The 17,728-nt window shown below is 42.8% G+C and overlaps 1 protein-coding gene across 2 annotated transcripts in view; it reads right to left on the reverse strand.

Annotated features, from left to right (window-relative positions):
• The window catches only part of MYO9A (myosin IXA), a 480,816-nt gene that overhangs the window by 210,813 nt on the left and 252,275 nt on the right, over nt 1–17,728 (reverse strand). For both annotated transcript variants that reach the window (XM_044979720.1, XM_044979719.1), the window contains exon 9: nt 15,024–15,113. In XM_044979720.1, coding sequence (XP_044835655.1) covers nt 15,024–15,113 — 90 coding nt within the window. The remainder of the gene's footprint in view (nt 1–15,023; nt 15,114–17,728) is intronic.

The following is a 17,728-nucleotide window of genomic DNA, read 5'->3' on the forward strand; positions in this document are numbered from 1 at the left end:
TACCACTATAACAATTCACCAAAATGGGAACAGTCTGCCTCTTCTTCTGGAGATGCCTCTGCATTCATTATTCCTAGACTACCATAAAAATGCTACTCCATCCTTTTATAATGGGTTACCTCATCCGCCCTGTACACTCTTTTTCACCCTCTATTATAATAAACCATCCATGAATGAACACAGCTTCTAAGAAGCAAACATAAGATGGAAAGTTTCAGAACTACAGACGCCCTAGAAACCTTTATCATATTTGATTAGCCCCTCAGCCAGGAGCGTCCCTTTTCCTATTCATACTCCCTTCATTAAATTTTAACAGGAAAATTCAATGGAAAAGTCTGCAACTTAATATTCTAACAGGAACACTGCTTTAGTATGGGAAGGGCTTGCAACCACCCACCACCACACTTACTGTTTGGTGGTACTTCAGAACCCAGAAAGAACAGATGGGAGACATAAAATAGTCGTGTTATTACCATTTTTATAGTTGGTTTTAAGGATCCCTTTTCTGAATTAGTTGTACTGTTCTTGAACCTCTGTAACATACTCTGGTAACAGTGTATTTCCAGAAACCTCCAAAAATAAAACCTTTTCTGAGAAAAAAATCCTCTTACATTTTTGCAAACAAAATCATCCTCACAATGACTGTGAAATATGTGAAGATTATCATCTCCCAACTTATAGATGGGGAAACAGACCCAGACAGGCTAATTGACTTCTCTGGGGCAATACAGCAAGTTGAGGCACATCTGGGATAATAAAAGTTTTGAGTCCCAGGCTTCTACTATGACAATTTGTCCCCCACTTATTAATGCTCCTCCTTACTACAGCCAAAGTGTAGCACAGATAACACCAGGGAAGACTTCCCTACGATGCCCCTTATTAAAGTGCATCAATCTCCAAGGGTGAGAGGTTCAGCCTGCATAAACCATCTAATCCTTGGCCTCTCTACCAAGGTAGACAACAATTGCAAACTCAAAATCCATACCATTTATTAAGTCTGATTTTTAGCTTTTTTATTTAAAACAAAACAAAAACAAAAAAAACACGTAGCTACCTCTACTCTAGGAATGCAACTCGGACCACCAACTCCCACTGGAGATTATCAAAGCACCCAGAGGGTAAAATTCTGTCTCCACCAACTCCGGGTTGTCATCTCTTGCAATTTTATCATGAGAATTGTAATGTCTGATGTTTTTCTTAAATTTCCAGCCACATGCAGATGTGATTACATAGGAAACTCAGTTTTCACTTAAAGAAAAATAAGTTTTCTATCCCTCCAGGTTGTAGAGAAAAACTTGAAAACATGTCTAAAGGCTCAGAAACCAGAAAGCGCCAAAAAAAAAAAAAGTATTATTTCAAAAAAAAACCCTCATTTTTTAAAAGTTTCTCTCTCCCTCTTTTTTTTTTTTTTTAAAAAGGCCTGACTTGCGATTTTTTTTTTAATGCTTGGGGGTAGAAATACGGCTGACCCAGGCTGGATTCAATATGGCAACATAAAAGTGAAAGGTTCTGTACCACACTGTCATCAGTTCCCTCTTTTGATTTTATATATCCAAAATTCTCCCACTTAAGGAAGCAGTGTATACTTAGTTGTCGTCGATGTGGTTTGCAGGTTTGTTCTGTTTTTTTCTATGTAAGTTACAGAAGTAAGATATTGAAAGCAAAGAGATAAGCTAATTTGACATCAGAATTTCTGGGCTGAACATAATTTTAAGTATGAGGATGGGGGAGTCAAACTGACTGTCACTTAGCCAACGTTAATTCTATTTTTTTTGTTTTTTCTCTTGTGTGTCCATCCAATCACTATTGTGCCAAAAATGCCAAGAGCAAAAACTGAAAACCTATTCTGACTTCCTTGTGCATCCCAGCAATTTTTATATGTGAAAAATTAGCAGGTCATTATGAGTGCAGGACGTAGAATGACTGAAAACTAGATGCAGTGAAAAAGCACCATGGGGGGAAGGAGTTTGCTCAGACCTTGGATAGAAGACAACAAAAAAAGGTGCAATCTTCATCAGTGCTTGAAAGGGGAAAGAACCACCTTCTTCCCTACAGCAGAAACATACTATGCAGGCATATGGGCAGGTCAAGTCTACATTTGGAGGGCTTTGCCTGTACAGGTATACTGGTACACCATATGGCAAAGTGTTCCTGGTGCAGATACAACTTATACCAGTAAAGCTGCATCAGTCACAAATTACACCACATCACACCCCTAAGCAACATAGCTGTGCCAGAAAAAGTTTGCAGTGTAGAGCTGCCCTGAGTCAGAAAGCATTTAAACATCCTCCTTCTCCAAATGTTTATAATAATTTGTTTATTTCGCTCACTCAGAGGAAATTAACCTAAGGATATGGACATATTGTGAGAGACTGTATAAAAATTGCTATTCCCCACACCTATGTTAAAATTACATTCCATGTAAGAAAAATTGATAGACTAATTCAGGAATTATTTGTTTCCATTATTACAAATCATATGACCTGAGTTTAGCCAGAAATCAGCATTAGACAAGACAAGACAAGAAAAGAGAAAAGAAAAGCACTGCGAATTTCAAGCATCTCTTGAGCAATGACATTTAATAAAAATATCCTTTTAAAAAAACAACAACCCTAGGTTGAAGTTTTGATGGCAGAAGTAACTAGGAAGCATCCTTCAAAAGAGGCAAAGTGGAACGGCAGTTTATTGGGCAGCTTGCCCCGTGGAGCCAAGCATTTCCCCATTCATGATTATTCGGAACACTATTGAAAATCTTAAAACTAGAGAGAGAGAGAGAGAGAGAGAGAGAGAGAGAAGATTAGCGAGGGAACAGTTTTTCTTTGCAGAAGCCATGCTGATTAGACTCTCATATCACTATCTTCCTTTTTGTTATTTATTATTTGTAAAACCTAGACCTCGGCTGAGGTCAGGGCCTCATAGTCCCAGGTGCTGTAAAAATACCACATTAAGAGGCAGCCCCTGCCATGAAGGTGGCTAGTGGAAACAGAGCCACAGAGAGGTGAAGTGAGATGCTCAATGTTCCATACAGGTCGGTATCAGAGCTGGAAACAGAACCCAAGTATCAAGGCCCAGCCTAGTGGCCCCTATTTTATTTTATTTTAATAACTACTTTATCTATTGTTTCAATCAATTTACCTTTACAGAAGGACGGACTACTGATCTGTAATTCCCTAGATCCAAGCGTCTTTTCATATATAGGTATAACATTTATTCCCCTTTTAGTTTGCTGGTAGAGTAGCTGACTTTAATAAGACACAATGTAAGCAACTCAACCATTTAATTTAATTCCTTCAGAACTTTTGGTTTGTGATGGGGCAAGGCCAGATGGCTACAGTAAAGTAGTGAGGAACAGGTATGTTAGCCCCAGGCTACACAAATCCCTGGTACCATGGTAACCAAATGGCAGTTGCTCCAGGTTAATCAAGACACCTGGGGCCAATTAAGATCTTTCTAGAAGGCAGTGGAGATAGCTACATTGATTGGGACACCTGAAGCCAATCAAGGGCTGGCTGGAACTAGTTAAAAGCCTCCCAGTTAGTCAGTGGGATTTGCATGTGAGAAGCTGGGAGCAAGAGGCGCAAGGAGCTGAGAGTGAGACGGTGTACTGCTGGAGGATTGAGGAGTACAAGCGTTATCAGACACCAGGAGGAAGGTCCTGTGGTGAGGATAAAGAAGGTGTTTGGAGGAGGCCATGGGGAAGTAGTCCAGGGAGTTGTAGCTGTCATGCAGCTGTTACAGGAGACACTATAGACAGCTGCGATCCACAGGGCCCTGGGCTGGAACCCGGAGTAGAGGGCGGGCCCGGGTTCCCACCAAACCTCCCAACTCCTGATCAGACACAGGAGGACTTGACCCAGACTGTGGGTTCCACCAGAGGGGAAGATCACTGAGGTGAGCAAATCTGCCAATAAGGGCAGGACCCACCAAGGTAGAGGAGGAACTTTGTCACAGGTTATACACTATCTGAGCCTGGTTAACAGATTAAACTGGAGAAAGAAACATTTATTGATACAACAACTGATCTTCACTAATCACTGTTGAAAGTAATCATTGACACAATTTACACTGAATATTTTTAAACAGAGCTATAGTCATGTGTGTTTGTGTGGAGGTGGGGAATATGAATTAAGGGTGTTTCACTGAGTCAAATTAACATTACAGAAGAATTTAGAGGTTTCTTATGAGAATTTAGCTGATGGTCCAGTGGAATTTGGTTTGACTCATTTGCTACAGAGACTGTGTAAAGTTATTCTTGCCATGTATCTGTCAAAACAAATTAAAAATATGACGTTGTAATATCATGTACATTTTGCAAAGGACTCAGTTCAATAAAGTAAAGTTTTTTTAAAAAAGCAGTTTCTGGCCCTTTAAATAAATTTAATAAGAATCCAAAACCAAGGACAAGGATTCTACTCTGGACACATCAAATTCTAAGCATGGCTAAATGATCTGCATTCCAAGTTGGCAAGGGTGTGGGACCTAAAGTTAAGAAGACATAATGTCTTCTTTTTGTTCACTACTGTTACAGCTTGCAGAGACTTGCCATGGTGTTCCACTTTGTTTCTCTCCCAGCTGCTCTGCCATTCCTGGGCATGAAACCAGCTACAAGAGTACAGCAACTAGGAAAACAAACTGGAGTACAGCAAAGGAGTCACAGGACAAAAATCTAGTAACAGAGTAGTAGGTCAAGACCAAACCTCCTGCCCACCACATGCCACAACAGCATTTACCTGGGCATAGATCCTCTTTTGAAAGAAAGTCTTCAACTGACTAGCATATTTTCAGCAGAAATTTAAGTCGCCACAATGAAAACAAAGTGACACAAGACAGACCATCACAAGCTGCTGCTGCTCACATCTTTCAAAACTGCTTTTTCAGATATCACAACAATGGGGCCTGGTTTAAGAACCTAAATTGAGTGGGGTATTAGTTGGTATGCTACAGATCACCAAATCACACTAGGAACAGGATGACCGACTCTTTATGCACCTATATGTAATGTGTAGGGAAAAAAAGCTGCAATATCATGGGGGACTTCAGTTTGAGTGACATGTTGGCAGTACTAAAACATCTTTGGAATTTCTAAATATTATAGGTGGCAATTTTGTATCTCATAAAGTGTTGCATCCAACTTGGGGGAAATATACATTAGGCCTCATCTTGACAGAAAAAGAGGAACAAATCACAGAACTAAAAAATAATGGTAGCTCAGGTACAAGTGATCCCAACTGGATCACATTTATGATGCGTAAACAGAATAAAGTCCAAATCATGACATATATACTTGGTCTTCTTTTAAAGAGGCCAATTTAACAGAGCTGAGAACAATTATGAGCCAAATCAGCTGGGAGGAAGAATTTAATCAGAAAAACAATTCCCAATTATCATTCACATTAGGAACACTTTACTAGATGACTAAAACGCCACAATTGAGGAAGAAGGCTGTGCTAGTTAAAAAAGCAACTGGGTTGGAGGGGAAGCTAAGGCAGCTATAAAAAATAATATATAATAATGATAAAAAGGGGAAGTTGATAGTAATGAATATAAATCAGAAGCTAGAAGAAAGCTAATAAGGGAAGCAAAAGGACACAAGGAGAAATCTATTGCCACTACAGTTAAGGACTATAGGGAGGAGTTTTTTAAAGAATATTATGAACAAAAAGAATCCTAACAATGATATTCGTCCATTACTAAATGAAAAGGCTCATTTATCAATAATAATAATGCTGAAAAGGCAGAAGTGTTGAATAAATATTTCTGTTCTGTATTTGGGGGGGGGGGAGGAGACAGATAATGTATTCATATCATATGATAATACTCTTTACATGCCAGTAGCATCTCAGGAGGATGTTAATCAGAAGCAGTTTTAAAAGAGCTGGCTAAGGAACTTGGTGGACCGCTAATGTTGTTTTTCAATAAGTCTTGGAACACCAGAAAAATTCCAGAAGACTGCAAGAAAACTAATGTTTTGCCAATATTTAGAGAGGGTAAATGGGATGTGTCAGGTAATGACAGGCCTGTCAGTCTCACATCGATCCCAGACAAGGTATCAGAGCAGCTGTATGGGGACTCAAAGTATTAAAGGAAGGCAATACAATTAATGCCAATCAACTTAGGTTTCTGGAAAACAGAGCCTGTCAAACTAAGTTGATTTTGTTATGGATGAAAAAGATATAGTGGTGATGTAACATATTTAGACTTCTGTAAGGCATTTGACTTGGTACTGCATGACATTTTGATTAAAAACTAGAAAGATATAAAATGGATTAAAAGATGGCTGCCTGCAAGGTCTCAAAATGAAACTAAGTGGGGAATCATCATCAAACGGGTGTGTTTCTAGTGAGGTCCTGCTGGTGTTGGTTCTTGGCCCTACATTATCTAACATTTTTATTAATACCTGGAAGAAAACATAAAATCATCAAAGTTTTCAGATGACACAAAAATTGGGGGAGTGTTAAATAATGAAGAGGTCCAGGTCACTGATACAGAGCAGTCTGGATCACTTGGTAAACTGGGCTCAGACAAACACTGTGTGTTTTAATACGGCTAAACATAAATGTATATATCTAGGAATAGAGTGACCAGACAGCAAGTGTGAAAAATTGGGATGGAGGTGGGAGGAGTAATAGGAGCCTATATACGAAACAGACCCAAAAACTGGGACTGTCCCTATAAAATCGGGACATCTGGTCACCCTACCTAGGAACAAAGAGTATAGGCTGTACTTACAGGATAGGGAATCCTATCCTGGGAAGCAGGGACTCAGGAAAAGATTTGGGGGTGCAAACTGATGAGAACCATGTTGGAATACTGTGTCCAGTTCTATTGTCCACAGTTCAAGGTCTCAAAATGAATGATGTTGATAAATTGGAACAGGTTCAGAGAATAGTCACGAGAATGATTAAAGGATTAGAAACATACCTTATAGTGATAGGCTCAAAGAGCTCACTCTATTTAGCTTAACAAAGAGTGGGTTAAGTGGTGACTTGACTACAGTTTATAAGTATGTAGATGGGAAACAAATATTGAATAGGCTCTTCAGTCGAGCAGAGAAAGGTATAATATGATCCAAGTTGAACTGGAAGCCAGACAAATTCAGACTGGAAATAAGGCATAAATTGTTAATAGTGAGAGTAATTAACCACTGGAACAATTTACTAAGGGTTATGAGAGCTTCTCCATCACTGGCAATTATTAAATCAAGATTGGATGGTTTTCTAAAAGACCTACTCTAAGAATTATTGTTGGGAAGTTCTATGGCCTTTGTTATACAGGAGGTCAGATTAGACCATCTGAATGGTCCCTTCTAGCCTTGGAGTCTATGAATAATGAACTGAATGGAAGTTCCCCCCAAAGGCTCTTATTGCAAATGGGATTGTCTTCAAAATTCAAAAGTGCTGCTTCTTGGTCAGCTCCTAGAAGTCACTTTCAGAGCAATGCAGTGAATAGCTGGCCATCTTTAGAGGTTTTTCTCCCAATCCAAGAAGCCAGAGAAAATGTCTGAATGTATCTAGTTTAGGACACCCTCAATTAATTGAGCTGACAACAAGAACTTCTTTCCTGCCCCTTACTTATAATTATGAATATGCATAAAATTAACTGTATGGCATAGGTAAATAAGCATACAGAAAATATTAAAATAACAAGCTGCTAGCCGTTTTCTAAAGGGATTGAGAGATCAGGTGATGTGCTGCTCCTGAAAAAGCAGCAATATTTTAAAATTGAGCTTTTTTCAAAAGTGAGAATTCATTCATGACTTAACCTTTAAGGATTAAATAGTTCAGACTACACAGAATATAGCTGTTTCAAACAAAAAACAGTGCAATATTTCGTGTGTGAAAGGCTCTCGTAATAAGGTTATTAGAGAGACAAGGTAGGGGAGGTAATACCTTTTATTGGCCAACTTCTGTTGGTGAGAGAGAAAGAGAAGCTTTTGAGCTTACACAGAACTCTCCTTCGGGTCAGGTCTGAACGAGAGCTCTGTGTAAACTCAAAAGCTTGTCTCTCTCACCAATGGAGGTTGGTCCCATAAAAGATATTATCTCACCCCACCTTGTCTCTCTAATATCCTGGGACTGACATAGCTACAACAACACTGCAAACATTAATAAGGTTATCTACAGCATAAAGCTGGTAAATTTTAGCTCTAGACTAAATTAGAGAGCCATTCTAAATGCATGCAGTTACTATAAAAGGCAAAATGAAGGGTTCTTGGAAGCAGTTCTATAGAACAAAAAACCCTGTGTGGGTCTGAAGATAAGAGACTGCTTTCAAAGGTAAATCTAAGCATTATGTATGGACAAGATTTTTTTTTTCATTTAAATTTCAACAACTTTTAAATGAGTGGATCAAATTAATGCATACAATCCTCTCTCAATATTGGTGTGGAAGTGCACATGGCGTAAAAATCACATCAGAATTGCTGAGTTTTACAGTGGGCCAAATATTCTCTTCAAATGGCCTCTTAAATAGCATCAGCAAAAATTTGTGCACAAAAATTTCAATTTGCACCTGAAAACATTGCTCTCCTATTCAGTAGCATTTAATTAGTGTCAACACCACCTGTAAACCCAGAGGCAAAATGCCTTACTTTAATGCTAATATCAGAAAGTCAGATGCAATCTCTCATATACAACAAAATCTGCTGAATTATCAGTCAGAGAAGCTGACAGTATACAAAAATTTTTGGAAGAATTCTCCTAAACAATTCTAGCTTTAAGATATGATCGGTAATTCTTGTAGTACTCTTGAGATGGGCATGATATAAGAACGTAGAAGAAATAGATCAGATCTCCAAGTCTCCAAACTGGATCTTGGTTCAAAAGGTGCCCATCTGCTCCTGATAAATTAGTCCCACCCGAAGTGAGAATTGTATTTCTCATCTCAATTGTTTCCATGTAGTGCCTAATAAAATCTAAAGAAATCTGCATACTCTGGAGATAGCAGGACTGGTTGAGTGATGTAGGTTGCACTAGGAAGTGCTGGACCACCAGAAAGGTGGTGTTCGGGGGAGGTATAAGTAGGAGGAACTAATGAGTTTAAGGGAAATTCAAGGCTGACAGGCTCAAAATTTAATTCCCAATTTAAAAATGACATTTTCTATCTTAAAATGTCCCCTGACAGTAACACATTAAGACGCCTCCTATATATCTACTGAAAGCACAACACATTAGTGATTGGGGGGAACTGAGACTGGGACTGTAGCTCCAGCTCCCACTTCTGAACCAGTAGGCATTGGAAGTGAAATAGCTTAACACTCGAACAGAATTAATGGATTCCAGGGACAGCAGATTCCAGCCCTCTTCAATAAAACTGCAATAATGTGCTGAGTTTGTTGGGATCATAGCTATTCATATGACCTTACATTTAGTTTTACCTCAATATCTGAGAGCAGGTATGGAACTAAAATTGTACTCAAGTACAGTAACCCTGTCAATTTCATTGTGACTCCAAGAACAGAGCCATCAGGGAGAGTAAAGATTCAGTGCAATATAGATAAGCAGCATGCATACATGTGAATGTGCATATGTGCAACCGCAAATGGCCCCTCCTCGCAGGGTTAACAGCTGTCATTTTCAATCTCATTCTCCAGGTTGAAGGTTCTCTCTCCATTATCCAGGGGCATCTTGAAATAGATATATTTTATGGGAGGGTCAAATATCTAGGAACGAAAGATCTACTTTCATACAAATTATCTCAGTTTTAACAATGTGAAGGGAACATATATACAGAAACAGGGCCGCCCAGAGGATTCCGGGGGCCCGGGGTCTTGGGCGGCGGGGGGGGCCCTTCCGTTCCGGGACCCGCCGCCAAAGTGCCCCGAAGACCCGCGGCGGGAGCCCCCCGCCGCCGAATTACCGCCGAAGCGGGACCGCCGCCGAAGCGCAGCCCGGTCTTCAGCGGTAATTCGGTGCCGGGGGGGGGGGGGTCCCCGCCGCGGGCCTTCCGGGCACTTAGGCGGCAGGTCCCGGAACAGAAGGGCCCCCCCCCCACCGCCGAAGACCGGGCTGCGCTTCGGCGGCGGCAGCGGCGGCGGGTCCCGCTCCCCCGCCCCCGGCCTCTTACCGAGCACGTCTCCGGCGGGGCCTGAGCTCCGTCCCGCTCAGAGCCGCGTGGTGAGGGGGCGGGGCTGAGAGCTCCACGCCGAGCGGAGGCAGCTGCCCCGCCCCCTCCCCACGGCGCTCTGAGCGGGGCGGGGCTCAGGCCCCGTTGGAGCTCCCAGCCCCGCCCCGCTCACCACGCGGCTCTGAGCGGGACGGAGCTCAGGCCCCGCCAGAGACGTGCTCGGTAAGAGGCTGGGGCTGGGGCCGGGATCGTCTCTGAGCGGGGCGGGGCTCAGGGGCCCCGCCGGAGACGCTGAGGCTCCAGGAGAGGGGCGGAGGCGGGAGCCTCCGCTCTTCTCTTGGGGGCCCCTGCGGAGCCCGGGGCCTGGGGCAAATTGCCCCCTTTGCCCCCCCCTCTGGGCGGCCCTGTACAGAAATGATCGGATAGATCATTTGAACATTGTAGAAATGTTGCAAAGGAAAACAGTTTTCAAAGTTTTCATTGGGGCACCACCGGATCTTCAAGCTACTGTTTCAGCGCACACACACAATGATGTTTCTAATCACAATACAGTAATAATTCAGTAAATGGGCATACAGAACACAGACAATTTAACGCTTCATTATAAATCAACCACGAATCATCTCAAAAGACCAAAAATAACCATTGATATACCCTGGACTCTTATCACCAGGGGGTAATTGACAAAAGATTATTTATCTCAGTCTAACAGGCATATGGACAAGGTGGCCATGGGATGGAGACCAACATGCAATATCTGTCTTACAGCTTTATGTTTGGGGTAACAGAAATGAGCCCTAGGTTCCCGCTCTAGTATGTATGGGTATGAATATCTTAGTTTCTAGGGAATGAACTGGAGACAACTCTCTGCTGTTATCTAAGCTAGGGGAAGAGAAAGATACTCTTCTTGTAGGTATGAAGCAGTTCCAGCTGAAGAGCTGGGCGCACCTTCAGTCTGCTCTGATCAGTACAGGAGAAGGGGTAGCAGTTGGTGGCCAGAGGTATCACCTTCGCTACTAATCACAGCGGTAAGTCTGGTACCAAAAAGGACATGATGTCCATCAATGCCAGACAGGATCTTTGTACCAAGTACCGTGATGCTGTAGGTAGGCAAATAGAGGACATCAGTATTGGGTGCCTTGGTGCAGAGGTGTCAGTAACAGGTGATTTCTTATGGACCAACAAAGTTGGTATAGAGTAGTGGTCACCAACTGGTTGATTTAGATTGACTGGTCGATCCTAGAGGATCTCCCAGTCAATCGCGATCTCTGTGGTGTAGAGTGGCTGCTGCTAAAGCAGGCTCCCTGCCTGTCCCAGTGCCATGCCACTCCCAGAAGTTGCCAGTGCAGCCCTGTGGGCATAGGGGGGCAGGGGTCTCCCTCCACGCGCGCTCCTGCCTGCAAGCACCATCCCCACAGCCCCCATTGGCCAGGAACAGCCCCTTCCAGGAGTGGCATGGAGCCAGGGCAAGCATGGAGCCTGCCTTAGCCTTGCTGCACCGCCAACCGGGAACCGTCCAAAGTAAGTGCTGCCCGGCGGGAGGCTGCACCCCAACCTCCAGCCCCATCCCAGAGCCAGCACCCCATGCCCCCTCCAGCACCCAGAACCCCTTCCTGCACCCCCAGCCCTGACCCCCCTCTCAGAGCCAGTACCCCATACCCATTCCCACATCCTAACCCCCAAGCCCTGACCCCCCTCTCAGAGCCAACACCTCTCACCCCCTCCTGCACCCCAATCCCCTGCCCCAGGCTCAGTCCAGAGCCCCCTCGCACACTGCGAACCCCTTGGTCCCAGCCCAAAGCCCGCACCTCCTCACAAACCCCAACCCCAGCCCAGTGAAAGTGAGTGAGGGTGGGGGAGAGTGAACAATGGGGAAGAGGGGAGAGGCTTTGGGGAATGGGGGGTCTCGGGGAAGGGGTGGGGTAGATCCTGGATTGCCCTTAAATTCAAAAAGTGATCTTGGGTGTAAAAAGGTTGGAGACCACTGGTTTAGAGGCACAGTAACCAGTATCTGAATAGGTGCCAGAGGCCTTGAGCTACCTTTTTCTGAGGCAATCTGAGGGTATTTATGCCTTCTTGGGGAAGGACCCAGTGAAGGAGACTTGGATCTCTTCCTTTTAGGAGTTTGGTGGTATTTTCTCCCCCATGCCCTGAACGTATACTAGACACGGATATGGAATCTTTAGAAGCAGCTGTCTCAGATCTGCAAACTGAGGAGCCAACAGAGCATTTTTTCGAGAATGAGTGCTCAGGAATTTCAGTCCCAGACACTCTAGTATCTGAAGAGAAATGCACTGATTTATCCAGAAGAAACATCTTCAAACAAGACTCCCTAGCGCTTTCAATTTTTCTTTAAGAAAGATTTACATATGGCACAACTATCTTTTAAGTGCCCTTCACCAAGACACAATACCCATCTGGTGTGTCCATCTTTAAGAAGCATTACTGCCTTGCACAAAGGACAATTTTTAAAGCCTGGATATTTATGTTTGGTCATAACAACTGGTCCCAGTACTTGGGCACTCTCAAAAGCAGGAAAGAAAATGTTTCTTCTTCTAATATGAAGTAATGAAATCTAGCAGAGCTAGCTCTAATGACTGACTGACTGCTATCTATTTATAATATGAGACTAGACCACACAGCAAGTGAAGCTCAGACACTGTGAGGTCTGACTCCTAGCCACAGGCAGAGAGAAGGTTGAAATCCCCCCAGAGTTGGCCCAATCTTTATGCCCTTCAGTGGGAGGCATGAGGACACTCAGGGAACAGGTGTGGCCCAGTGGACACTAGGGGCCAAAAGAATCCAAACTCAAGTTTATAGGGTTCATGCACGTCAACAGGGGAATACATAAAGACAAGAACTTGAACTATGTATTTCTGTTTACCAGCTGCACAGTTTTTATCAATTTCTGAAAATCACTTATTTTAAAAGTCATTCATGCCCATCCAGTATCCTTGACCTGCATTATTATGCAAAAGTCCTAGATGTCATTCCCTGGGGCAGTGTCTTGCCCAAGGGTAGCAGACAGCACATTGGAAGTAACTTCTGGGCCAGTCAAAGGGATGTGAAGGGAAACCCATCCATTCCTGGTTACGCCAAAGCATAAAGTAAGAAGCCAGGATGTAAACAGACCGAAGAAATGACTAATACGAGTCCTCTATGGGGGACCTTCCACTGGTCTCAAAAATAAATTATTCCAAGGTTGTTACAGTTGCTTAGAATCTCATTGAAAGTCTTCAACTGGTGTCTACATAGAATGATACTCTGAGATGGACAAGTATACACTATCATTAAGCACTGCACCTACAACACTCAGTGCCATATGATTTTGATATGAGGGCATGTAGCATTCCATTATCCATAAGCCATTAAAATGGTCACACATCCCCACAAAACCATTTGTAATATCTGCAAGAATGTAAACAGTGCAAAGGCTGTGGTAGGGTGAACAAGCTTAGTCAATCGCCTGAAGACATTCTTCCACACCAACTTTTCCTATATTTATTTATATTTAAAGGGTCTAAAAGAGTCAGAACTCATCAAAGCTAAGTGTATTGTGGCACTCGCAGCTAGCTGAGCTCAGGCCACAACCTCAAGACAGTGTTAAGTGTCCCAATGCACTTGTCTGTTAAATGTTAATGTTATTGCCTACATTTGTCTGGAACCTGCTGAATGCTATTTACATTGTATATATATCCTGTTTGATGTGTACTAGTGCAGGGGTTCTCAAACTAGGGGTCGGAACCCTCATGGGGTTGCAAGGCCATTACAAGGAGGGTCGCGAGCTGTCAAACTCCACCCCAAACCTCACTTGCCTCCAGCATTTATAATGGTGTTAAATATATTAAAAAGTGTGTTTAATTTATTAGGGGGATTGCACTCAGAGGCTTGCAATGTGAAAGGGTTTGCCAGTAAAAAAGTGTACACTAGTACACTGTACTAGTGTAACTAAATTAATTTATTACAGCAATGTCCTTTTTCATGTATGTATCCTCTGCTTAATTAACCTTAAATCAAAGTATGTATTAGCATTTAGATGAAGATTTACTTAATGCATGAAAACTAGTGAAATACTAATGTTATTGTCTTTATCGATCTGAAACTTGTTGATTTACATTGTAAACTACCTATAAACCATCTTAGTAGTCTGAATGGCTGTTAGTAAATGTATCACCTTTGGACGGCCTAGTGAACGTTAAGCAACGAAGATCACAGACTGTCTGCATTTGCTATTCATCAAAGTCCACATGGTGAAGACCCCTGTCATTTTGTTAGCCTGTTTCAGCTATAAAAGGGAAGCCTTAGGAGTGATCCTTACCTCTGATCCATCTGAACACTAACAGGGAGGTTCCAGATGCCAGACAGAGGTCCCCAAAAGCCATTTTTGGGAAGCCCTGAGAGAATTTATAAGACTCTATGACATTGGCAGATTGCTTTCATTCTGAACCAGTAAACTCTAATTCACCTGTATTTTACCTGCTTTAACCTTGTTATAACTCATATATCTTTTTCTTATTTAATAGATCATTATTTTTAGTTTAGTAAAGGATTGGCTACAGTGTTGTCTTTGGTGAGATCTGGAATATATTTTGACCTGGGGTAAGTGACTGGCCCTTTGGGGCTGGAAGTAACCTAATGTGTGGTGAATTTTGGTTTTAATAACCTTTCATCATAAAGTCCAGTTTGTGTGGTAAAGAGAAGCTAGAGAGCATAAGGGGACTGTCTGTGACTCCATGGTACATCTAATATAGTGATCCATTGAGTATACTTTTTTTTACTGGCTTGGCGAAATCTAAAGATAGAATATACTACCCATCTGGAGTGTCTGCCCTGATTTCTAACAGTCTGACCTGAGTTTGCCATTCCTAGCTGTGAGCCACTCCTGGCACCATGACATGACACCAGAGCACTGAAAACCATGTTAATATTCCTCCAGTTTAATATAAAACATCACGTACCTCTGCAAGTTTGTATGGTAAAATAAGCTTCTCTCCCACTGTCACTGTCTTTCTGGTAACCAGGGCTTCAAACAGCATCTCTTCTTTTACCTAATAAAACAAAAATACTAGTGTTAATCAATAATTCTAGGAGAAAACTAAAAGGGCCACAAGACTGGCAGCTATTGAAAACCCAGTGTATGCGCCATGAGATGTTACAAGGCCAATATAACTCTGTACATAGAGCTAGTATTAGAAAGTGGCACAACGGCATGTTTGAGAGCCCAATTTTCTACATTACATCTAGTAATTTCTAGTGCTTTCCAGTGGTTCAACTTGTCAGTGTTTGTAGCCTGGATGGTTTCTCCCCCTCCACTTTTTTTTTTTTTCCAGTTTGTTTAGTAAAAAAACTCCACCGCTTTCTAGTGTGATCAGGATGGGTCACAATTACCGTACAAAGTAGCAAACTAGCACTGACACTTTAAAAGAGAGGCACTTAGTACAATGCATTGGATTTGACAAGCTCCCATAGAGATAGCATGAACACTACATACAGAGAGAAAGTAACGACTGAAAATGCCTGCTACTGTACAGACTGAATAAACATCTGAACAAAGGCAATTTTTGGAGGGGGAATGGGGACAGAAGGCTTGGAAGAAGAAGGGGAAACAGGGAGATCCTTTTCAGCTGCAAAAGAACAGCCGGTACTCACAGAAGGAGCATATTTTTAACAAGGTGACAATCATTCTGCCAATCAGCAACCTTAGAAACTGGTTTCAAAGGCCTGGTCTACACTGGGGGGGGGGTTCGAACTAAGGTACGCAAGTTCAGCTACGCGAATAGCGTAGCTGAACTCGAAGTACCTTAGTTCGAAGTACTTACCCGTCCTCACGGCGCGGGATCGAAGTCCGCGGCTCCCCCGTCGACTCCGCCACCGCCGTTCGCGGTGGTGGAGTTCCGGAGTCGACGGGAGCGCGTTCGGAGTTCGATATATCGCGTCTAGATGAGACGCGATATATCGAACTCCGAGAAGTCGATCGCTACCCGCCGACCCGGGCGGGTAGTATGGACGTACCCAAAGAAAATTAGATGTATAAACCAGACACTATGGCAAATGAGTGACTACTGCCAATGAAGAAGAACTGCAGCTGCCAGCATGGACACAGCCCTATAGTGGGCTCTCAGGGTGCCAGGAATCAGATCCCTACCACAGTCTTACATACTCCACTATACTTACATCATATGAACTGTTAGGGAAAAGGGCCACATCCTGCAAGATGAAAGTCCCTTTTGCATTAATATTCTCTGAAGGCTTTTACAGAACCAGACTAACACGGCTACCCCTCTGATACTTGTCATCATGGAATGGGGATTCAGGATGGATACAAATCAATTTTTTGAAAAATAAATAAATAAGATTTTTTTTATTAAATTGGATTTTTTTGATAAAATGCTTTTTGAAGAAAAAAACCTATCTAAAGATAGCATTAATTAAGATAGATTATAGCTCAAGGATAGCTCATCATGGAATGGCAGCAAAGAATCCTGTGGCACCTTATAGACTAACAGACGTAGACCTTATAGACTATAAGGTGCCACAGGATTCTTTGCTGCTTTTACAGAACCAGACTAACACGGCTACCCCTCTGATACTTGTCATCATGGAATGGGGATTATAAATTCTAATTCTATAGTATGAGACAATAGATTTATGTAATGTTTAAGAAAAGTTTTGCAAATGAGTTCCAATAGTTCATGGATTAGGAACCCAATCTTATGGGGTTCCAGGGCTTCTGTATAGGTTAATCTTTCTATCTACCCAATGGAACTCAGTGCTCAGGCTAGAACAGGGGTGGGCAAACTTTTTGGCCTGAGGGCCGCATCAGGTTTCGTAAATTGTATGGAGGGCCGGTTAGGGGAGGGATTCGTGGCCCAGACCCCAACTCCTATCTGCTCCCCCCCCGCCCCCCCAGGACTCCTACCCCATCCAACTTCACCTGTTCCCTGATGGCCCCTCCCCAGACCCTTGCCCCATCCACACACCCCTGCTCCCTGACTGCCCCCAGACCCCTGCTGCCCCATCCAACCCCTCCTCTCATTCCTGACGGCCCCCCCAGGACCCCTGCCCTATCCAACCATCCCTTCTCCCTGTCCCCTGACTGCCTCGGAACCCCTGCCCGATTGCCCCCTGCCCCCCATCCAACCCCCCCTCCTTCCTGACTGCCCCGCAGGACTGCTTCTTGGAGCAGCTGGTCCTGGAACCCACCAGAGGAGAGGCACTTCTTGATTTAGTCCTAAGTGGAGCACAGGATCTGGTCCAAGAGGTGAATATAGTTGGACCGCTTGGTAATAGTGACCATAATTAAATTTAATATCCTTTCACTTTTACAGCATGATTCACTCTGAGCTTGGAGGTGGAGAGATGAGAAGTGCCGTAAGTGCTACTATTATTAAGATAAATGCTTAGTAACAAACAGCAAATAGCAGGCAATATCATTCTTCATAAAAGCCACAGGAAGAGTATAATTAAAAATCATGCCTATATGTCCATAACAGCACATATGAAGCAAAATGGATGCAGTATATGTTAAAAATATAATATGACCTTTCCTGAAAAGTCAGATTTATTTTCTTAACTTGCAGCTAAGGCAGTCAGACCAAAGATATTTAGATGATTATTAATTTATTTGTATCACCATAGCACATATGAGCCCTAGTCATGGACC

The sequence above is a fragment of the Mauremys mutica genome, chromosome 11 (genome assembly GCF_020497125.1).
Source record: "Mauremys mutica isolate MM-2020 ecotype Southern chromosome 11, ASM2049712v1, whole genome shotgun sequence".
Taxonomy (NCBI): Eukaryota; Metazoa; Chordata; order Testudines; family Geoemydidae; genus Mauremys; species Mauremys mutica.